This window comes from Phocoena sinus, chromosome 7 (assembly GCF_008692025.1).
Source record: "Phocoena sinus isolate mPhoSin1 chromosome 7, mPhoSin1.pri, whole genome shotgun sequence".
In the NCBI taxonomy this organism is placed as follows: Eukaryota; Metazoa; Chordata; class Mammalia; order Artiodactyla; family Phocoenidae; genus Phocoena; species Phocoena sinus.
Window position 1 is genome coordinate 23,222,541 of NC_045769.1, and position 24,638 is coordinate 23,247,178.

At 34.3% G+C, this 24,638-nt stretch overlaps 1 protein-coding gene across 2 annotated transcripts in view; it reads right to left on the bottom strand.

The window, feature by feature from the left end:
* The window catches only part of SPAG16 (sperm associated antigen 16), an 879,748-nt gene that overhangs the window by 225,946 nt on the left and 629,164 nt on the right, over window positions 1-24,638 (bottom strand). For both annotated transcript variants that reach the window (XM_032638543.1, XM_032638542.1), the window contains one exon: window positions 5,933-6,059. In XM_032638543.1, the coding sequence (XP_032494434.1) occupies window positions 5,933-6,059 (127 nt within the window). The remainder of the gene's footprint in view (window positions 1-5,932; window positions 6,060-24,638) is intronic.

The following is a 24,638-nucleotide window of genomic DNA, read 5'->3' on the forward strand; positions in this document are numbered from 1 at the left end:
TTTTCTCTCTTGTCTTTTATCCCCTCTCCTTGTAACTCTCTTTCCTAGGAAACTGATGTAGTAGAATGGGCTTGCTCTTAGGAGGAGCAACTTACCTCAGCTCTGCCTTATGCCTTAGAGATCATAGAAGTTAGCTTGCTTTCTTCCTTTCTTATTTCAGTTTGTAATGAGGCCAAGACTTAAATAAATAGCAAAAGTGCCTGCAAGCACTCACCTATTCCACCCGGATTAGTCTGATAGGAATTTACCTTGAGGTGTGGGGCTGGAGTTCCAGCTCCCATTAGGAACATATTTAGGGTTCCCCCTTGTTATAAGACACATCAAAAACCTGGCAGATAATACTAGGGAGATCTTCTTTTCCTGTTTTTCTTCCAGAGACAACTAATTGACAAATAGTGTTTGTTTGAGTCAAACATTGTCAAGTGGTCATTAATTAGATTATTTCAATATTCATAGCAAATGAATTATAACTCCTAACAGATGTCACATATCAATATGAAACTGGATACTATTATTACAATGAGAAGCAGAATAATATAAAGTCTAAATTCTAGTCTCTGGAATTAGACTGCCCAGCTTTGAATTCTGACTCCACATTTGATCAGCCAGGTGTCATTAGGCTTTTTGTTAACTTCATGTCCTAGTTTCCTCATCTGTAAAAAGGAGACAACAGTAACAATCTCATTAAGTTGTAGTAAAGAATAAACAGGTTTTTACATGGGCCAACTCAGATGGTTCAAAGACAGTGAAGGGACTAGATCTAGAGGTGTGGACTGATGTTGCCTCACTACTGAGGTAATGACATTCTGAGCCCTTTCCCTTGGCAAATTTTTCTGTAAAGAGCCAGACAGTAAGTGTTTTAGGGCTTCACAGGCCATGCCGTTTCCCTTGTGAATACTCAACTCTGCTGTTGTAATGTGAAAGCAGCCTTAGATAATAAGTAAATTAACGGGTGTGGTTGTTGTTACCATTAAAATTAAATATAAATACAGGCCATGGGCAGTAGTTGGCCAATCCCTGTTCTATCTACTGTCCTTTTGAATTGCAAGGTTTTACCAACCTGGTTGGTGGGAGTACAAACTATTCCTAGGCTCCTCTGATCTTTGGGGATTTTTCTTTTTAACTCTTCAGACAGATTTTTCTGTGGCTTTAGGCTGTTGTGGACTGATCTGTACTCAGCTAGAGACTGGAGGGGATCTTCTGTAAATCTCCAGAGCTCTCTCTCTGTGTTGCTGTCCCCTGTCCTGTACTCTGCTTGCAAACTCTAGCTGCCTTGGCCTCCCTGGACTGCCCACTCCATCTCCTCAACTCTGGGAGGGTGTGGGGTTTCCCCAAGGTTTCTGTCCACCCCTGAGATGTGACCTAGAAATTTTCTCCAGATAGTATTATGGGCAGCCACAGAGCTCATCTTATTTACCAACCCCCTTCCCTTCAGTACTGTCTTCCATTGCCCAATGTTCAATTTCTGAAAACCATCGTTTCATAAATTTTGTCTGTTTTTTCATGTGTTTCAGGTGGAAGGGTAAATCTGGTCCCTGTTACTCCATCTTGGCTGGAAGTGGAAGTCGTGATAGGTTTTTAACATTTCACATACAAGGAAACTGAGGCTCAGAAATGTTCGGAAAGTTCACCAAGATCATTCAGCTAGTTAGCAGTGGAGACAAAATTCAAAACCAGGGTTTCTAAGTGAGTGCTTCCTCCATTATATTACACTGCTTCCAACAGAAGGAGTTAACCACAATCTGCCTTTTAAATACAAAACAGTGAACTGCAGCCTTTACTAACAGAAGCTAATAAATCAAATTTGAACAAAAGATTTGAGGCTTATTTTTGAGCAATTTTAGAGGGGTCTGGTAATTTTCATATTTTATAATGGGGTCATTATTTTTTCTTCTATTTTAGTATTTCTATTGTGGTTCTCCTTGTGGGAAATATTTAGGATTACCGCCAAGTGGTGGCAAACCTTGCTCATTTCAATGATCTGAGACTGATACGTTTTCTACTGGAAAGTCCCCATCTGGCTCAAACTTCAGCTCCTGCATTTTCTAGGGATGTGACTTTTTTGCAAGTGTACCGGAATTGCCTTTTACAAAGGAGTGAAAAATATTGCTAAACTTCATAAACACAACAAAATGAGAGATGTGGAAAAGTGTATGTAGAAATTCTCACAGTTCATTTTTATTACTTTCACTACACAGTTCCATTTAACATTTTCTGAAATAGTAATAAATTTTTGAATGGTAAAACATATGGCATTTGAGTATGCCAAGTGGGAGATATTTAGATAGTGAATATTCGTAAAAATGTGTAGCGTTGTATTACCAGAAGGTTCTGTTTAATGAGAAAGGAACACTTATCCCTTTACAAATATATACTGATATATATATATATCTATAAACACAGGTAATCTGTGTTTGTTGCAAGCAATGTATTTGCAAATAAAACATTATGTAAATAATACTATGCTGCATGCAACTCCTCTTTTAAATGTGTGACAAGCTGATTTCTTACAGCAACAGAAAAGCTAACCTCGAGATGGTGATTCACATATCTTTAAATCTTTTGATCTTAATTATATATGCATATATAACATTATATGTAGCTTTATTTGCTAGTTAACTATTTAAATTATTTTGAATATTACATGAAAACAAGACTGTATTAGGATTTCCTCATTACAGAATATAATTAACCCTTTGAAACACATTAGAATATAGTAAGACAGTTATCTCCTCCATTATTTCTATGAGGAAACTTAGTTCAGGAAGATTAAATAATTTGTTTATAGTCTAAAAGGTGGGGAAGAGCTAAGGGTCTGAATTATAGTCTATATTCTTTTTCTATACCACTGGTTTTCAAATATTATCAAAGATACATTTCAGGGCTTCCCTGGTGGCGCAGTGGTTGAGAGTCCGCCTGCCGATGCAGGGGACACGGGTTCGTTCCCCGGTCCGGGAAGATCCCACATGCCGCGGAGCGGCTGGGCCCGTGAGCCATGGCCGCTGAGCCTGCGCGTCCAGAGCCTGTGCTCTGCAACGGGAGAGGCCACAACAGTGAGAGGCCCGCGTAAAGAAAAAAAAAAAAAAAAAAAAAAAAAAAAGATACATTTCAAAAATGATACACTATGAGAAGTCTCAATTTTAAAACAAAGTACCATTTCACTAGCACATAATTTACTTTTATCAGTTTAAAATAAAAATATTTATGTATGAGGTTAATATATAATGAGGAATCTTTAATATACATAAAAATTTGAAATCAAATATTATGGACCACAATTTCAGCCTTTAATGACTACTCAAATTTATTTGTATACCATGTTGGATTTGCAGTGAAGGAATCCCTTATTTATAAAGATAAGCCATTGTATATGGAAACAGCTCTTTTTAAGCAGCACACCTCATAATTTCAAGATGCCCTTCAATTAAACTGACCCAGAGATATGAGATATGATGAGAAAATTTTTGTTTCTATGCTGATTATTTAGAATATCTAAAAACTATGTATATGAGTCGTTTATATTAAATTTCTTATATTAAATTTCTCAGACCGAATACTGTCAGTACTTCCACATATATTATATGATATTGTGATGACACAGCATGTGTATTATCAACGACTTTTCTTCAGGCCCAAGGAGGAAAGCTTGTATTGGCTTGCCACTGGGAATAAATAAAAGTATGTCAAATGAAGAGTATTTTGAACTTATTAAGTTAGATTTGATCTTATCCTCATAGTTCAAATATTTTCATGATATCTTTTTATACTTTTCTTTTAAATCATCTTTTCCTGAAGAAATGCAGATGAGAAGAGATCTATGTGTCCCTGTCCTTATTTCGATTTTGTTTTGCTCTTGTCTTCACTTTTCTTTACTCTCTTGAGATGAATATAATTTCTGGTATTTAACTTTGTGATTTCACCTCTCTGTTCAGACCCTCAATAGACCTCGTTTGCTCTACCTAGTTCCTTCAACTGCTGATATATTTCAAACTTTTAAAATGACGAGTCACTGAAGACTTCTCCTCAACAGAAGCACAAATTTCTCAGTATTCAATGAGAAAAAGACACTGATTCCTCAAACACGTAGAATTAAAATTAATTATAGTATGTTCCTTGAAGAAATGGTCAAAGGGAGGGGAAGGTCAGGTTGAAATTATATTCCTTCAAACTGATGAAGCGTTTTCATTAACAGGGTCCCTGGTTTATACTCTTCATCTTTTATGTTTCTCATTGTTCCATCCTTGATTCTGACAGTTTTTTTAATATTAGTGTACCATCAAGTATATAGCAGTCATGGAGAAAAAAAAAGAGGTTTGTTGTACTAGGGGCTTTAAGATGATATTGACTTGTATGACAGTATGATAGGAACTGACATATATTTAAAATAAGTTTGCCTGACAATGCATAGAAAAGAAATTTTGGGCTGGATGACAAGGACAGTAAAAGGCAGTGGCAACATATTTAACAATTATGACAGTAAAATATGTACCTAGTATTAGTTGTACAGCATTTCAAAACACCCTTTAACTTCTATTATTAGAAAGTACAGCCAAAAGTTTTGAAATTTCAGAATTCAACACTCAAGGCCATGAGTACTTGGATGCTACCTCAAGATAGTAAAAAGGGATTTATGGATGTGAAAATGTTTGCAAAAACCAAGTTAAAGTTCCTTTAGAATTATGATGTCAATGCATATTCTATATATCAAAAAGTATAAATTGAAATACTAAGGGGCCTTTACATTATAAAATTAAATTCTCATAGTTGGGATCTTTTATTCTGTACAGTGCTTTCTGTTTGAATTCTAGCAGAGCATAAAAGTCTTAATGTCAAGAACTTTACTAACATATTTTTAAGGAAGTCATATATGTGGTTCATATACCAATCTGCAATGGGAACACAGCTTCAAGTTTTTAAAGAAGACAAGCTTACTGTATTCTGAATTTTAGATATGTGATGTCAATATCATGAAACCAGTTCCATGAAACACACAATTACCTTATGGCTTCAGAATTGCTTCTAGTATATTCATACTTTTTGGACTATTTTTAAATAGAACGTCATTATTTCCTTTATATATATTCTATCTTTATTTCTTTGACTAAAATTTGAGCTACTGCAAATAAATATCAAAGATTTTTAAACCTCTCAAAACTTAAAAAAGTTTAAAACGTGTATTACAACAGCAAAGGTAAGTTATATCAATAACAGATATATGTTATTTAGCATAGGCTATCATTAAAGATAGAGATGTAATTGTAATTTTAACCTTTTAAATCAAGTGCAATCATTGTGTGATTGTTAACATCAGTTGCTACACTCTTCATCATCAGCAAGGATAAAATAATTTACCTCACCGTTAACGGTTATATTACTGCAGAAAAAATGCTAAACACAGATAATAATACTACAATTATTACCAATTAATATAATTATTATTGGACACAATTTGCAACAAGATGAATATATATTTAAAATTAATTGTAAAATCTAGAGAATATGGGGTATTACTAAATTATTATAAAGTATTCCATTAGTTTCAATTTTATTTTTACCAAACTTTTGTTCTTCCCTACTTTTAGCTATTTTACCTTCAAAAAACTCAATTTACTTACGTTGGATGGTGATTCTAAGGGATGTAGACTCCAAATTTTGCATGATGCTGCTAGGAACTTGAGTAATCTAAATTAGCACACACTTATCTCCTCTATTATTTCTTCCTTTACATATGTGATAAATGTAATGCTTTCACTATATGACGTGATATATATCATATGATAAATACAGCATAATGTAGTACTAGTATAATATCAAGAACAGATTTTTAAATAGAAGGAAATGCAAAAAACATAAAGTGGCAATAGAAAATAGTTTCAGAACAAATACTAAAGCTGTTAGCTTGGTCAAGAATGTTACACAAAAAAGATCCTACCTGATGAATCAAAGTTCACCTCATTGCCAGGACTTGGACCTACATCAATGGACACAATTGGTAAGAGCTTCCGAAAATCCCATAGCTTTGTAACTCCACAGGCATCACAGGATGCGATCATGTGACCCTTTAAAGTATTAAAAAAGAAGAAGAGAAATGTATATACATACATATATATATACATATTACTTATATACAAATATATATAGAAACTCAGACCAAAAAAAACAAAAAAAGAAAGATTTCTGTTACAATTTTATTAAATACACAAGAATACATTCCTCTAAACTAAAAAGTATTCATTATACCTTTGTCCTTGACATAAAAGTATTATAAAATGACAATTTAAATATATAAAATCCTATACTAAACTTTAGAAGATGATTTTTTAGGAAATCACTTTGATGATTTTAATTATATAAGATGTAATAAAACAGAACTATACACACCCATGCAATTTGTCTAAATATATACATATCACATATGTGATATGTGATCTACATATAAAAACTATATATGTAAAATATTGCACTAAAAGCACACTTCACTTTATATGCTTGTAATTAGTTAGTATTGATAATTTATAACTCAGAGTAAAAATAAAAACAGAGGTAGGAAAACAAATGGACAGGAAAGAAGAGTTTTATCATAGTGGGTAGAATCACTGGGGCCAGGTAAAACTGATGGCAAGGAAGCAGTGCCTATTGTGTTCTGTTAGGCAAAATTATTAGAAATATTTGGGGCTATTTTTTTAACATGTAGTGGAAAAAGGAAGAAGGTAATTGGATAAGGGAATGGAAAACAAAAGGAAGGGTGGATGGATTCAAGTGTTACGGAAACAGGGGCGGATATTTTCCCTGTATAGAAGTACCAGCCCAGGTGCATCAGTTTGGAGTTCAACGTCTGTCTATATTCCTCTTGCAGGCCTGTCAGGAGATACCTATTCAGCAGCTACCTCATGTCAGAGACTGGGATATAGTGATGAATAAGAGGGTTTCCATCATTCTGTCATTTAATTTCTGTGTCCACTGACCAACTAAATATGAGTGCTGGTCACATCAGGTTTATGTACAATGTTTATAAGTCATTATACTCTTTCCAATTCGATATACAGTTTCCCTTTCAGATCCAGTTTAATTTTTTTAATGTCTAGTCAAAAATCAACCTCTCATTATTTTCCTCCTAAATATTCTAAAATGTTAAAGATAATAACTTATTATACAATTTTCCCTATTACCATTTTGAACTAGCTCGCATACTTTTTTTTCTCATTTACTCCTTGATTTCTATCCTTTCTGTAAAAAAACACAAAAACAAAAAACTGCATAGTGTATTACAGTCCGAGTGGATTTTTTGTTTTTTTTCCCTAAATACTCCAGTAGTACAACAAATGCCACTAGTTTTAAAATTCTGTAACTGCTGTTACTGGCAAAGCAATACAATAACCTTTTCCTCAAGCTAATAAATGGGATATTCAATCTTTTTTACAGTTTAAAAAGAACATGGAGAACTTGGAATGTTTTCAAATATGTAAATGTGTATTGTGAGAATTGTGAAGAATCAGTGAATTTAATTTTTAGAAAAGAACAGTTCTCAGGATTATAGGGAATATTAATGTTAGAAATTATAAAGGACTCTTTCCAGCTATAAGGGTTTTAAAACGTCTTTCAGAGGTCGCAGAATGGAATCTTTTTTCAACTGTGAGAACAGAATAAATTTTAGTCAGAATTTAATTTGAAGGCACTTCTCACTAAAGTCAGGTTATAGACTTCATGTCCTTTCCTTGCCTAGATTCTATGAAACAAAGACAATCTTAAAGTGTGCTTTATACCACTGAATATTAAATTTTTAGGAAATATACTAAAGATAAAAAAAAATAGTCCATCATTTTCTGGGTGAAAGTTAGTACTTAAATGGGTTTAATATTTTTATATTTAATTTTTACCACTGTCAAATAATCAATTAATACAGTTTGATAATACTAAAATAATAATAGTCAATACTTATTAAATGCTTCTAATAACCAAGTGCTGTGCTAAATGATTTATTAATAAATAGTAGATAGTATTTTAAACAATTTTGAATAACTAACATCATATAGCCAAACTTTTCCATTTCCCAAGGAACTTAAAATTCATGACAATATATGCATTATGGTAAAACAAATATAATAACTTATAAAGTGGTAGAAATAAGTTTGTATTCAGATTTGATAACTCGGTAGCTATACTTCCAGTTAACCAGAGAGGCAAATGCAATGCCTATCATAGTACCGGGAGCATAGGAGAACTAAAAAAAAATTTGTTGGGACTTCCCTGGTGGTCCAGAGGTAAAGAATCCACCTTGTAATGCAGGGGACGCAGGTTTGATCCTTGGTTAGGGAACTGAGATCCCACATGCCACAGCCCAACTAAGCCTGCGCACCACAACTACTGAGCTCGAGCGTCTCAACTAGAGAGCCCACGTGCTGCAAACTACAGAGCCCATGTGCTCTGAAGCCTGAGTGCCACAACTAAAGAAGAGAAAATACCCGCACACCACAACTAGAGAGAAGCCCGCGTGCCACAATGAAAGATCTTTCATGCTTCAATGAAGATCCCATGTGCCGCAACTAAGACCTGACGCAGCCAAAAATAAAAACATTAATAAAATTAAAAAATTTAAAAATATATATTTGTTAAACCAGTAGATGATGAATGCCTCATGGGAGTTTACCTAGAAGTTTTACTTTAGTCCAAGTACTTCCACAGCGGTCTTAAGGTAATATTGATTCTAACCCTGATGGTTCTGAATCAGTTAGATAAAAGAAAGAGATAAAAGATGCAGAGAATCCAAAACCAAAAACTTGGAATATCAAGATCTTGTATCCCTCCTCCTCCAGCCTCAGGTGAACTGGAACCATTTGCCATTCTCCTTCCATAGGGAAGAAGGATATTAAAATATTACTAATCTAAACCACACAGTGTGAATTTTGAGGGATCTGAAGATGGAGGGTGTGGAAAAGGAATTAGCTGACAACCTGAGGAAAAAACAAATATTTTATCTAGAATTTATGTCAGGTAAGAAAACAAAGACTAGTTATAGTTAGGCACTTAACCTAACCAAGAAAGAAAGATTTGAAAGAAAATGTGTTTTGGAGAAAGGTGGAATTGTGACAATTTTAAAGAAAGTAAAAACTCAAGAGTTTTGGAAAACTATCTAAAATGTAATTCTGGTTATGTCATTGGTACCAGTACTGGCTGAGGAGGAAAGGTGATAAAGATGGTTGCACTGAAAAGTTCTCGGAGAAGTTTGGATTCAGACAGATGGTTGCTTTTGTGACACTGAATCGCCAGCACCCGGCTTAGTTCCTGTGACATGTTTGGCATTTGATCTTGAATAAATCATAGAATAATATATGAATAAAAAATGAATATAAGGGGAGTAGAGAGTAATCAATGTTGACTACATGCAACTATAATGGATTTTTTTCCAGAATATGGTAAATGAGCTGAAGCTCAGAATATTTTTTTTTTTTTGGTTATCACAGACTCAAATAGTAAAACAAAGCAAGTGGAATTTAGGAAAATGGATAAAGGATACAGTTGAGATGAAAGTGAACAGTCACGATTCCTGACTGCCCCTTTTAAGCCTTCCCATTTCCAACTTAAAGATCGTAGTGAGAAAATCCATATGGACAGGCAGTTAATAAGTTAGAGTAGAACAACATAAAACCAAACTAGCTTCATCTAGGCTGCTGGAAATATACTGGAAAAATATTTAGCAGTACATATCAAGGATCACAAAGGTTCATACTTTTGAAACTTTTAAGGCTACTTCTGAAATTTACTGTAAGGTTTTAAAAAAGTTATGATCAAAATATTAAAGTAGCACTATTTATAAATAAAAAATGGAAACAAGTGAAATTTGTAATAATCTAATATGGAAGAAATAAATCTTGTGCTGTTATGGATCCAGAGCACTGCCAGAGGCATCTTTTATGCAAACTTGATACCAACAGTGGCAGGAAGACAAGCAGACTGAGCTATCTCTCTGCACAGTGGTTCCAAGCATATTTATATATTATAAAACAAAGAAAGAAAAAAGAGAAAACCAGGATGCTAATGATGTCACTTATAATTTAAATGAATGATTAAAAGACTATTTTCATAAGCCTAGAGTATTCCTTAATATAGACATAACTTACAGCTTTATATAATTTTCAAAAACAGATTTTACAAGTTTGGGCATTACCATAGGTTTGGGGTTAAGAGGCTATTTTTCAGGTAGTGTAAGAAATGTCATAGAGCAATATTCTATATGAGATTCCTTATATCTTTATGTTGTATATCAAGAAGAAATATATAGAATCTTAATTTATTATAAAAAAAGGTCCAATTTGATTATACTTTGTACCTTCATCCTGATGAATCAGCTAAATCAGCTAAGTATTTTCTTGGTTCAACACACTATGTTCATATATATATATATATATATATATATATATACACACACACACACACACACACATTTATTTTCCCATCTTTTTTTGGAAAGTGAATTTACGGAACATCTAAATAAGCAAACTATTTTTAGGGTTGTGACATTACTTCTTCTGCAAAGGCTCTTCAAGGCTGAATAAAACAATATATATAATTGTTCTCTTCTCAGAGTTATACAACATAATAGAAAATTAAATGAATGATTATATATCAACTATGCACACATGAGAATGCTGTAAACTCTGTAAGTGCAGGTACTTTGGCTTAGCAGTACATTCCCATGACCTTGAATAGAAACCAATAAATGTTCAATAAGTAATTGCAGATGAATAAATACCATAGATGAATTATTACAAAGCCATAAAAAGAAGAATTACAGAAACAATGTAAAACATGGAAAAGTTTATAGTATACTGTTGTTACACTGATTAAAAATATACAATACATACGGTGCAGCGACTGAATAGGGAGATATGTTTATAAAAAGTTGCCCTATATATTTTTTAGGACTTTATTTTTTTAGGATAGTTTTGGTTCACAGCTAAATTAAAGGCAAGATACAGAGATTTTCCATATACCCTCAGCCTCTACACACACATAGCCTCCCCCATTTACAACGTCCCCTCCAGAGTGGCAAATCTGTTACATTCGATGAACCTACATTGACACATCATAATCACCCAAAGTCTGTATTATTACAATTCACTCCTGGTGTTGCACATTCCATGAGTTTAGACAATTGTATAATGACATATACCCACCACTATGGCATCATCCAGAGTATTTTCCCTGCCCTAAATATCCTCTGTACTCACCTATCCCACCATACCACCCCTGCCCAACCCCTGGCAATCACTGATCATTTTGCCTCTCTATCTAAACTTTACAATCAGTTTGTCTGTATCCACAGAATACCTTTTCTTGATTTTTACTGGGATTGCACTGAATCTACAGATCAAGTTGGGAAGAACTGATATCTTGACAATACTGAGCCTTCGCTTCCATTAACATGGAGTATCTCTTCATTCACTCAGTTATTTTGTTTCATTCACCAACGTTTTATAGTTTTCCTCATATAGATGTTATACATATTTTGTTAGATATACTTAAATATTTCAGTTTTAGGGGTGCTAATATAAATAGCATTATGTTTTAAAATTTAAATTCCACTTTTTCCTTGCTGGTGTATAGGAAAGCAATAGACTTTTGTGTATTAGCCTTGCATCCTGCAACCTTATAATCACATATTAGTTCCAGAATGCTTTGTTTTTGTTTTTACTTGTTTTTTAAAATTAAGTCTTGGATGGTCATATCATCTGTGAACAAAGATAGTTTTAGTTTTTCCTTCTCAATCTGTGTAACTTTATTCTCTTTTTTTTTTTTTTGGTCTTATTGCATTATCTATAACTTCCTGTACAATGCTGAAAAGGACTGGTGGGAGGAAATATCCTTGCCTTGTACCTGATATCTTAGTGGGAAACCTTTAGTTTCCTACCATTAATAATAATGTTAGCCATAAGTTTCCTTTTAGATATTCTTTACCAAGTTGAGCAATTTCCCTTATATGCCTAATTTACTGGGAGTTTTTAATCATGAATAGGTATAATATTTTATGAAATAGTTTTTCTGCATCCATCGATATGATCATGTAATTTTTCATCTTTACCCTATTGATGTGATGGATTACATTATTTGATTTCCAAATGTTGAACCAGCCTTGTATACCTAGGATGAATCCCATTTGGTCATAGTTTTTACTTCTTTTTATACATCATGGGATTCAATTTGCAAACATTTTGTAGCAGATTTTTGTATTTATGTTCATGAAAAACAGTGGTCTGTCGTTTTCTTTTCTTGTAATGTCTTTCTCTGATTTTGGTTGTAGGGTAATGCTGATCATAGAATGAGTTAGGAAGTACTCCCTCTATTTGTATTATCTATAAGAGATTATGGAGAATTGATATAATTTCTTCCTTAGTTTGTAGAATTCACAAGTGAACCCATGTGGGACTGGTGCTTTCTGTTTTGGAAGTGCATTAACTATTTGGAAAGGTAATATGATTCAACTTCTTTAATAGATACAGGCGTATCTAGATTGTCTATTTCTCCTCATGTGAGTTTTGGCAAATTGTGTCTTTTAAGAAATTGGTCCATTTCATCTAGGTTATCAGATTTGTTTCAAGGCAGATTTGCTGAAAACAAATTCACTCAATTTTTGTTTATCTGAGAAAGCCTTTATTTCTCCTTCACTTTGAAAGGATAATTGCATAAGGTAAAGAATTCTATGTTGGTGTTTTTTCTTTCAGCACTTTAAATAATTCACTCCATTTTTTCCTGGCATCGTTTCTGAGGAGATGTCATATGTAATTCTTATCTTTATTTCTCTATATGTGAGCCACTCCCCTCTTGTTTTCTTTCAGGATTTTTTCTTTATCTTTAATATTCTATAGTTTGAAAATGATATACATAGATCTAGGGGTTTTTGTTTGCATTTATCCTGCTTGGTATTTTCTGTGTTTCCTGGGTCTGTGGTTTAATGGGTGACATTAATTTGAGGATACCTTAGTCATTATTTTTTCAAATATACCATCTGTTTCATTCTCTTCTCTTTCTGGTATTCCCATTACATGTATGTTTTACCTTTTGTAGTTGTTCCATAGTCCTTAGATGTTCTGTTTTGTTTTGATTTTGGGGGGTTTTACTTTTTGTTTTGTACATTTTTTTAAAGTCTTTGTTGTCTTTGTTTTGGTTTTTGATGATTCTATTGATATGTCCTCTGTGTCAGAGGTTCTTTCTTCAGTTGTGTTCAGCCTATTAATAAGCCCATCAAAGGCATTCTTCATTTCTGTTATATTGCTTTTCTCTCTAGTATTTCTTTTTGGTTCTTTCTAGGATATTCATCTCTCTGCTTACACTGCCTATTTGTTTTTTCATGCTGTCTCCTTTATCCATGAGAGCCCTTAGCATATTAATCATAGATGTTTTAAATTCCTGGTCTGATAGTTCCAACATCCTGTCATGTCTGGTTCTGACGCGTGCTCTGTTTCTTCAAATTATGTTTTTTGGCTTTTGGTATTTCTTGCAATTTTTTCTTGATGGGCATACATGATATACCAGGTAAAAGAAACTGCTGTAAATATGCCTTTAGTAATGTGGTTGTGAAGTATGGGGTGGGGCAAGTGTTCTATAGTCCTATGATTAGGTCTTAGTCTTTTAGTGAGCCTATGCCTCTGGACCATGAACTTCATAAGTGTTTCTCAATTTTTCTCTCACTCTTAGGTGGAACAGGTTGGCTAGAGTGGGCTGGAACTGGGTTTTTCCCTTCTCCCATGTGTAAGGCAAGCCAGCTGTAATTGTTTATTTCCCTTCCCCCACATTAGTTAGGTGCTGATAATACCCCAGCAGGTTAAGCTCTGTGTATATTTTTTGTAATGAGGAATTCTGAGTAATCTGGGTAGAAAATCCTTTAATATTTTAAATGTGGGCAATAATTACAAATAATTAAATTATTCAAGAATAAAAGGTATATATTCTTCAGATTTAATTATCAAATATATTACTTTTTCTTTAATGATACTTTAAAATAAATTCAGGAAAATTATATACTTGCATATTGCATTATAATTTATCTTATAGTAAATCCATAAATAATGTCACAGCTAATTCTCAGAACTATATGATGAGTCAAAATTTAATCTTATCTCACAATATTCAACTAAATAAATTTTAGAAAAATTAAATAGTGTATTGAAGGACTTCTAGTTGAGCAGGTCTTAAAAAGAGAGCTATAAAATGAGACAAAAAATAATAATAGTTAATACTAATTGAGTAATAACCATGGGCCACTCAGGGTTCTGAGCATTTATATACACATATGCAGGTATTATACACACATGCAGGTATTCTCCACTTTTCAAAAGTTTGCTTTACACTATTTCTCTTTTATGAAAGATCTACATTATTTCCTGCTTTTGCTAACTGAAAGAAATCCAAAGAGGATTTTCACATTTACAAAAAAGTTAACTGCTTCTTTGCTTTATGCCATTTTGGCTTATGCAAGTTTTTAAAGGAATGCTCAACTTTTGGATAGTGGGGGAAACCTGTATACAAATATCCCGTAATTTTAAAAAAACAAAAACAAAACCAAAAACTACTATGAAATAGGTTGCTATTAACAACCCCATCTTATGGATGAGGAAATTGAGCCACAGGAAACTTAATTACCTGGCCACCACCTATGCAGTTTAAAGAGGAAGAGCCAGGATTTGGACTTGTTTGGCTCTAGAATATGCGCTAATCACTAAGCTCTACAATGTGTCTCAAAGAGAAAGTTTGCCTAAACATTTATTTTTAAAAATATAAGATCTCAGGAACTTCCTTGGTGGCACAGTAGTTAAGAATCCACCTGCCAATGCAGGGGACATGGGTTTGAGCCCTGGTCTAGGAAGATCCCACATGCTGCGGAGCAAGTAAGCCCGTGAGCCACAACTACTAAGCCTGCACTCTAGAGCCCACAAGCCACAACTACTGAGCCCATGTGCCACAACTACTGAAGCCTGTATGCCTACAGCCCATGCTCCACAACAAGAGAAGCCACTGTAATGAGAAGCCCGTGCACAGCAACAAAGAGTAGCCCCCGCTTGCCTCAACTAGAGAAAGCCTGGGTGCAGCAACCAAGACACAATGCAGCCAAAAATAAATAAATTTATATTAAAAAAAAAGCAAAGAACCAAAGTTTTAAAAGTATAAGATCTCAAAGAATGATAAGGAATAATAAAAATAATACTCATTACAGAAAAATAGAATAGAAACATAAAGTAGAGACTAGAAATAAAACCATAGGCTTCTGGGCTATGGGTTTAGGAGCAGGCCCTAGTTATTCAGCTTCAGTAGGGTATCAGAGACTAAAAGTACTTTGTGTCAGATGGGAGATAAAAGCCTACATATCGTTAAAGCCATGGATACTGTAAGTTTTCTTAAAAATATGAAGCTGACAAAAGTTGCTTTCAATCTGTTTGAAGCTGCAATTTATTTGAAGGTATATATTTAAGGAATCTGGAGTTATACACAGTGTTACAACTTGGATCTGAACCAAGTAACACATGCAATAAACTGCTCAGTGGTTTTTCAATCCTAGAAGGCAGGATACCTGAATCACTAAATGTAGGACTTATTCTAGGATACCCTGAGGCTATTGGCCTGGGAGACAAAGGAAACAGCTACAATACTGAAAGCTCTGAAAGAGTAAGCACAAATAGAGAGCAAGAGAGATAAAGAAGCAAAAAGAAAGAACCACTTTTCTTACTCTACTCAAAAGTAGCCACATTTTTTTTTTTTTTTTTTTTGCAGTACGTGGGCTTCTCATGGTTGTGGCCTCTCCCATTGTGGAGCACAGGCTCCGGACGTGCAGGCTCAGCGGCCATGGCTCACAGGTCTAGCCGCTCCATGGCATGTGGGATCTTCCCGGACCGGGGCACGAACCCGCGTCCCCTGCATTGGCAGGGGGACTCTCAACCACTGCGCCACCAGGGAAGCCCTACAATTTTTTTTCGTGATAGGTAAAGAGATCTAAAGTTATTAAGCCTGTCAATAATTGGAAATAAAGTTAATCTGAGTGCATTAAAATTACAAAAAGACTGAAAAATATTTTTAAATAAGTATGAATCTCAAAGATGTTAATGAAAATTAATACTCATTAAAGAAAAAGAAATGAAACCAAAACAGTCTAAAATGACTTGAAAAAAACAAGAAAATTGAAACATTAATCATTGAAAACAAAAGGCTCAATAGATAGGAAATACTTTAGAATAGACAAAGTTGAAAAGAGAGTTAGTAAATTGGAGATTGTACTGGGAAATTCTGCTAGATTGCATATGTAGAGATAAAAAGATGAAAGCATTCAGACCAGTAGGAGATGTAGGGGAGTACGGAGCTGGATATTCCAATATATTACAAAAGAAGAGCATGTACAGACAGGCAGAAGAGCAGTATTTGAAGGTATAATAATGGAAACTTTTCCAAAATTGAAGGAAGATATATTAAAAATAACAGTGCATTCCAAGTATTAAGCATGATATATAAGAATAAAACACACCTAGAAACAAGCAATGAAAGTATGGAGCATTATGAATGAAAAAAAATTATCTACAAGGGAAAAATTACAGATTATTTATAAAACAATTAGATTGATAACAAAAACTAGATGTTAGAACTAGTGGAATAATGTCCAAATCGTGTGGGAAAATAAAATTCAATCTAAATTTGTTTACTTAGCTAAATATGACTCTGGACTAAATGTATTTTAAACATTCAGACTATAAAAGTTTAAATATAAACATCTTATGGGAAGAACTATTAATAATTATATTTTGCCACAACTATTAATAGTTATATTGTCAGGTGATATAATGGTCAGCACAGATACTGAAAAATCAAGAAACTTTAGTCAAGGTTAGTTAACTGTTTGCTACAAAAAAGAAATGTCCAAACCAAATCCTAACTCTAACCATCCTAATCTAACCTTAATTTTAATCTTAATTTAAAAAAAAAAGAATACATTAAAAAGAAGTAAGAAAGAATAAATGGGAAACACGTAAGTTGTGATAGCAATAACAATGAACATACAAATAATTACACATACACACACACATAAATAGGCTATACTTAACAATTAAAATAGACAACAAAAATGTTTAGAAAAACAGAAAATAAAATCTTATGCAAAATACAAGAAAAACATTAAAATAAGAACAGTGGCAAAAAAAATACTCAGAGTAAAAATAAAAGAATTTAATTATTAAATACTAATTAATAGGAAGCTGGCAAAGGAATATCAGTATCAGAAAAAAGAAATTTAAGTGAAAAAAATTATTACTAGAGCTAATTGAGATCAAGTGATTTTCCTAAAATTATCTTAGTAGAATAATTTGGAGTGAGGATTCAAGCATATGTCAGTTGACTTCAGGGTCTGTGATTTTAACATACATATATATATATATATATATATATATATATAATGTAGAATAATATATCACAAATGCTTAAATATATTTAATATATTCTTCCATTAGAATATATTTAAGTGAGTTAATAACTCAGATCAATAGTTGTTCACAAAGATGTTCCTCACAATATTATTTATAAGATGGGGCAGTAGAAATATAAGAAATTAGTTGTTCAATAGATAAAATGATAGATACACAGAAGCACATGTATATATACATATCTTTATATAGATATAACTGTAACATATAATTATATAACTAAACTATTATTTAACTATGGGTGGCATTTCCAAAGATTATTAATACAAAGGAAAACATACATATGGTAGTGCAATAAAGCAGCAGAGTTACTTACAGTTATACACACACAGACACATATGTTGAAAATAAGATTGGTTGGACTAAATAATAATTATCTTTAGGTGACAGGATGAATCATTCTTATTTTATTTGTTCCTTTTCATATTTTCAAAATTCAAATTTCATGGAACTAGTATCTATTAATTAGTATAATCAGAAAAATAGTTTTTAATAAATAATGAAATCAAACCATCATACACAATATGATGTCAAGTCAAATGATCTAATTTTCATTAGTGATCCTGTCAAGTGATCTAATTTTCATTTTCTAAATATCTACTATGTAAAATGGGCAAGAAAGAGGGGTCATCAAGCAAATGGCAGATACATTAAGCCCCAGAAACATCAGCTGCTTTCAATACATGAAGGTAATGACCTGCAGCTTGGTATTAAGGTATAACTATAATAAAATGTTTAGGCTCATTAGCAGGAAAATTAGTATTTCAAACATTTTTAGTACTGATATATTTGTGTCTCTCTTAGGACAGGCTTGTGCACCATTAAGCATTAGCTCATTACACTCTTCCCTCAGTACCTTAATGGCACAAATAAGCTAAAGAAATTATGGAATTAGAATGGAAACAGAAGGTAAGTTTTGGGAGTGTTCAGAGTGTGAGGCTAAATAAGGAAGGAATAAAAAGCACTGGAAAGATGTTGATAAGATTGCTGTTGTCAGCATGTACTTCTTCTCTATGCCATTGTCAATCAGTTAGGTATTAATAACCTGAATCACCAAGCATGCCCCAGGGATATGGGACCTGGACATCTCAAACAAGTACGTAGCATCTAGAGTACACAACACTGCACTACATAATCATGATAACCTGTTCAAAGTGATTTCTATTTAATATCTCATTGAAACCTTCATTTCTATAGTTAGGTTATACCACCAGATTATTCAGATGAGAAAATTGAGACTTAAAATACTATACAACTTGCCTAATGGCATTTTGTTAATAAAATGTAGATCCAGGATTCAAATCCAGACAATCTGACCAAGTGTCCCAGATCTTAAACGTTTAGCAAGGAAGCTTTTTGCATGCCTTGACCTAGATGCTTTGGAGAATAGAAGCCCATAAAGTCCCATTTTAAGTGCTTAAAGAGCATAGTCTGTTATGGAGGTAGAATGCCCTGAAAGAGCTAATGTTACTGTAACAGAATAACAACAAATATGCATTAGCAAAGAACAAATTGAGCAAGCAAGTGTTAATTTAAAAGGCAGAAGAATAATTAGAAACAGATGAAGACAATGTATATAAAGGAACAAATATTTACTGAGCTGTACTCTGTCACTGGCTTGGGGTCATGATCTAGAGATACAATAGATATAAGCTCTATACAAATACAATGTTAAAGGCAAAGTTAAATGCCAGAAGTAGATAAAGGGTTATTTCTAGTAATAATTGACCACCTAACCCAAGCCTGTGGGATCAGAGAAGCTTTCCTCTAGGAATGCAGTCCTAGGATAGGTCCATTAAGTGAATGCACCTTTCTAGAAACAGTGACATTTTAAGTAGGTGCAGATTATGAAGAGACATTAGTGGACAGAAAGCGGGAGGGCATCGTTAGTATTGAAAATGGTACAATGTCAGAATACAAAGCAGAGATTAACATATTTCACTAGGGGAATTAGGTGGAATTTATGATGAGGTTAGTAATGTGTAAAAATTCTGAAGAGTTTTTGGAGCTCACACTGAGAAATATGAATTTCATATGATATAAAAAGTTGTTACGTGTTTTTGAACATAAATATTGATATGTTAAAAAGAATGAAGGCCAGTAGTTTCAGTGAGTTAAGCAGGTACCTAAGTACAAAATTGTCTCTCTGAGACCTGCAAAACAAGTAAACATGACTTTCCTGTGGTTTTCAAGTTTGTGCCATAAGTCTTAGCAAGAATTTGACTGAACCCAGGCAAACTTGTCTGGACCAGTAGGAAACTTCTTCATTCATCAAAGAAATATTGATGGAGTTCACTAGGTGTTAGACACTGATTTAAGTGGTTAGATAAACAGGAGTGAACAAAGCAGAGAGAAGTCCTGGACTTATGGAACTTGTATGCTTCTGGAGAGAATCATACGATAAATTAAATAAATCAGTTAAAATTATGTGGTACGTTAAATGTTAACGGGATTTATGGAAAAAAAAGTGTAGACATGGAATACCTGGCAGAAAGAGTGTTTAAAGCATAAATAGCCTGAGTCAAGAAGGGTCTCACTAGAAATATGACTTCTGAGTTCAGAGCAAAAGGAAGAAGAGTGATCCAAGAAAAGGAAACAGTGAGATCAAGGCCCTCTGGGCAGAAGTACTGAACATAAATAGGCTGGTGTAGCTGGACTTTCAAAGTCCTTGATTCTACATGAAGTCAAGAGAAAAACAAAAATCAAAACAACACTGGGCTATGTGTTTGAATGGATTGAATAGGACTATATTTGGAGATCAGGTGGAAATGATGACAGTTGTCATTAAGTCTAGCTTGCTAGGTGCAGAAAGAAGTGTTCCCATGATTTCAACAATGTCTACGTACTTACGACTCCCAAATTTACACGTCCAATTGACATCTCTATTTTGAATTCCAGATCTTTATTTTCAAATACCCACAGAGCATTATTATTTGGATATTCCAGAGATACCACAAGTCAGCATATTCAAAGCCAAGTTCATCTTTCCCTCAAACTTGATCTTTCTGCTGTACTTTCCATTTCAATAAAAGGCTTCATATCCCATTCAGTCAGCAGAAATTGTCATCCTATTCTCCATCACTCTCCTCTCCAATCCTGTCCAGTTGAAGCAGGCCTCCACTCTCCACAAATCCCTCATTTCAGGTCCTCCTCATCTCACGCACAGACACGTGTAGTGAACTCTGCTTCAGCCATGTATTTTTGCAGTTCATTTTCACAACTGGTTCTCAGCCAGGGTGATTTTGCCTCCTGGAGGACATCTGACAACGTCTATAGAGACATCTTTGATTATCACAGCTGGGGGACCTACCACTGGCATTCAGTTGGCAGAGGCCAGGGATGTTGATCAATATCTTATAATGCACAGGGCAGCCCATCCCCACCCCTGGATTTATGAAATTACCTCATCCCTAATATCAATAATGCCATAGCTGAAAAATTAATGACAGAGTAATATTTTCTAAAATACAAATTTGAGCCCCTCCTTGACCTGCCTCCTTCCTGCCTCTCATCTCCCACAACTTCTCTGCGCATTACTCTGCTCTACTCCTTGAATACACTATGCTCTCATCCTTTTCTTCTCACTATTTCTACTGACTAGGATGCTGATTTGCTATTTCTTTCTCTGTTAAATATTAAATATATTTTAAAACTTGGCTCTAACACAACTTCTTCTAAATTATTCTAGGGAACGTAAGGTATTCCTTGTCTTGCTCCTGAAGAGCCATGTCATAAAACTTACACAACAAATTGTAATTTTTTGTACACACGCATGTCTTTTCCTTCTAGACCTATATTGTGTAATTCTACTGGCTACTGAGTACTTCAAATGTTAATTACTGCAACTAATTTTTAAATTTAATTTAATTTTATTTTAAATCGACATTTTGGGCTTCCCTGGTGGCGCAGTGGTTGAGAGTCCGCCTGCTGATGCAGGGGACACGGGTTCGTGCCCCGGTCCGGGAAGATCCCACATGCCGTGGAGCGGCTGCGCCCGTGAGCCATGACCGCTGAGCCTGCGCGTCCGGAGCCTGTGCTCCGCAACGGGAGAGGCCACAACAGTGAGAGGCCCGCGTACCGCAAAAAAAGTAAATAAATAAAATCGACATTTTCTCATGTAGCTAGTCACAATCATATTGGACACTTTAGACAAAGAACAGTTCCATCATTACAGAAAGTTTACTTAGATAGTACTACTGTAAATCTTTTGTACTCTGGGGCTTATATTATACACTTAAAAATATTGAAACGAATGAGTTAATGAATCATTATTTCCATAGCTGAATCATCAGAGCAAAACTTTTCCTAATGCTTATGATTGACCTCTCTCAAGAATTATGCCAGATATTCCCACTGATCTTTAATTTGCTATTTTTGGTATCTAAAATTTGTTGCATTACATTGATAGATAGCTATCCACGTTGTGTGTAGATTTTTATTCTTTAATTATATTGTAGTTCATCAAGGAGCAGGACTAAATACTTTACTTGGCTGAATCGCCCACAAAACCTAGCATAATGCCCTTCATTCTGCAAATGCTGAATAAATTGAAAGCACAGTTCTGGTAGAATTGATGACACATTAGCCCAACTTCCTGTCTGCCAGATATGGTGCAAAATTAGTGGATTTCTGAAGGTAATGGGGAGAAGAAGGTTTAACAAATCACTGAGAGTCTTTCTAGTTTAAGGACAATTTTTGAAACTAACGTTTTATTCAAGGAGAAATGGAAAATCCCTAACATGGCATATGAAATTAATGCATTCTGCCTCTGGCAATGAGCCCCTTCTAAAAGCACTAGAGATACATTTTCTGACTCTCATGTGAGTTTACTTCATTTTCAGTGTCATTATTGGCATTATTTCAGATATTCATGTATGAGATCTTTGTCTTGTAGGTCCTTGATGTTTTCTTGTGATATGGCTTGTCACACTGCAATACTCATTCATGATATATTTACATAGTAACATGCTGACTATAATGTCAAAGTAGGGCAAGAGGATTTTTGGAATATGAAGGAATAAACCAAAGAGGTATAAAGTAAAAACTAAAGCTTAGTACTTAATATGTGAAGAGAGAACAATATTAAATCATTTCAGTTTGGCATTGCTGTGTACGTCAAAGGAAAGATTTCAGTTTTGCTGCTGGGTTTGCTAGTAAGTATGGAGTCAAAAAGGATCATTCAAATTTCAGAAAGACCAGATGTTGAAAACACATTCTTGTTTCTCTTAAAAGCCTTCTAACTGATATATTCAAATTCAATAGCTTTTCTCAATTTCTAAAGAAAACATTAGTGACTATAGACACATTTCTGAAAGAGGATATAAAGGTGGTCCAGATCAAAGTCTCCCACAGATTAGAAAAGTGAAGGCTTGAGAAATTAAGGGACTGGTTTAAGCCTTCACATGAAATCCATGGTCCAATCAGGACTATAATTCAGGTTTACTACAGACACACTGTCAACCTTTATTTTTTATGGAAAGAAGGGCTAACTATAAATTTTAAAAAGAATGTCATTATCATTAAAGTCACATATCTTCTGATTAAATCTGTTGACAGTTAAAGGCAGATGATAAAAAGACTCCCTCTGTCAGTCACAATGGAGAAAGGAGTAACAGGGACCGGGTTTACTCTCCTGTGTGAAAAATCCAAAAAAATGGTCAAGATACAGGAAACAATAGTTTGCAAGACACCGTACATGAGGCAACAAAGGTCAATAACCACTGAGATACAGGAAATAATGATGTGAGCCATAGAAGATTGCTGTGACATGCTGCCTTGATAGTTTCTAGTCCACAGCACAGGGAGAGGGAACTGGACAGTGCATGGCTGACTCCGAGGTTGAGGGGATAAAGCTGAGAGCCCAAGGAAACAAGGCAGCTCAAGTTTGCAGAGCAGAGTACACGAGGAGAGAACCCTGGAGATCTGCAGAGCAATTTCTTCCAGTATTCAGCTGAGTACAGATTGGCAAGTGCATTTGAGGAAACTACCCAGAGGCCTGGAAAAGAACCACTTGAAATGATTAGAGGGAACAGGGAAAGGCACTCACGTAAGGCTGGGAATTGTGCCTGTCCCAGTAGCCAGACTGAAAAAGTTCAAGATTCAGGGGCACTGTGTGGACTAGAGCACAAAGAAGTGTCTTGCTTCAGAAATGGGGAAATAATTAACTCTAGATTAAGAATGGCTGCAGTCCCACCTAACAAATCTTAAGAGCAGACATGAAAGAACCAATTTCTAAGTAATTTAACAGAAAAAAAGCTCAAGAATATTTATAGGAATACAAAAATATCTAGCACCTAACAAGATTAGTTAAATGAATTTATGAGGTTCATGTAATATTGGCCAGAGGTTTGTCAATTTTGTTTATCCTTTCAAAAAACCAGCTTTATTGATCTTTTCTATTGTCTTTTTTGATCTCTATTTTATTTTCTCTCTGATCTTTATTATTTCCTTCCTTCTGCTGACTTTGCGTTTTGTTTGTTCTTCTTTTTCTAATTCTTTTAGGTGGTAGGTTAGGTTGTTTATTTGAGACTTTTCTTGTTTCTTGAGGAAGGCCTGTATCACTATGAACTTCCCCCTTAGAAACGCTTTTGTTGCATCCCACAGATTTTGTAAGGTTGTGTTTTTTTAAAGATTTTTTTGGATGTCTTTTTAAAGTCTTTATTGAATCATTTTTACAGTCTTTCCTGAATTTGTTACAATATTGCTTCAGTTTTATGCTTTGGTTTTTTGGCTACGAGGCATGTGGGATCTTAGCTTCCTGACCAGGGATCAAACCCGCACTCCCTTCATTGGAAGGCAAAGTGTTTCATTGTTGTTTGTCTCAAGGTATTTTCCAATTTCCTTTTTGATTTTTATCACTGACTCATTGGTGTTTTAGGAGAATACTGTTTATTCTCCATGTGTTCGTTGCCCCCCCACCCCCGGGGTTGAGTTCTATTTTCATACTGTTGTGGTCAGAAAAGATGTTTGAAATAATTTCTACCTTCTTAAATTTGTTGAGGCTTGTTTTGTGCCCTATATGTGGTCTATCCTAGAGAATGTTCAAAAGAAGGTATATTCTGCTTTTTTGTTTGTTTGGTTTTGTCGGTGGGGGGGCACATAGTGTCCTGTAGATATCAATTAAGTCCAACTAGTCTATTGTGTCATTCAGGATCTCTGTTGCCTTATTAATTTTCTGTCTGG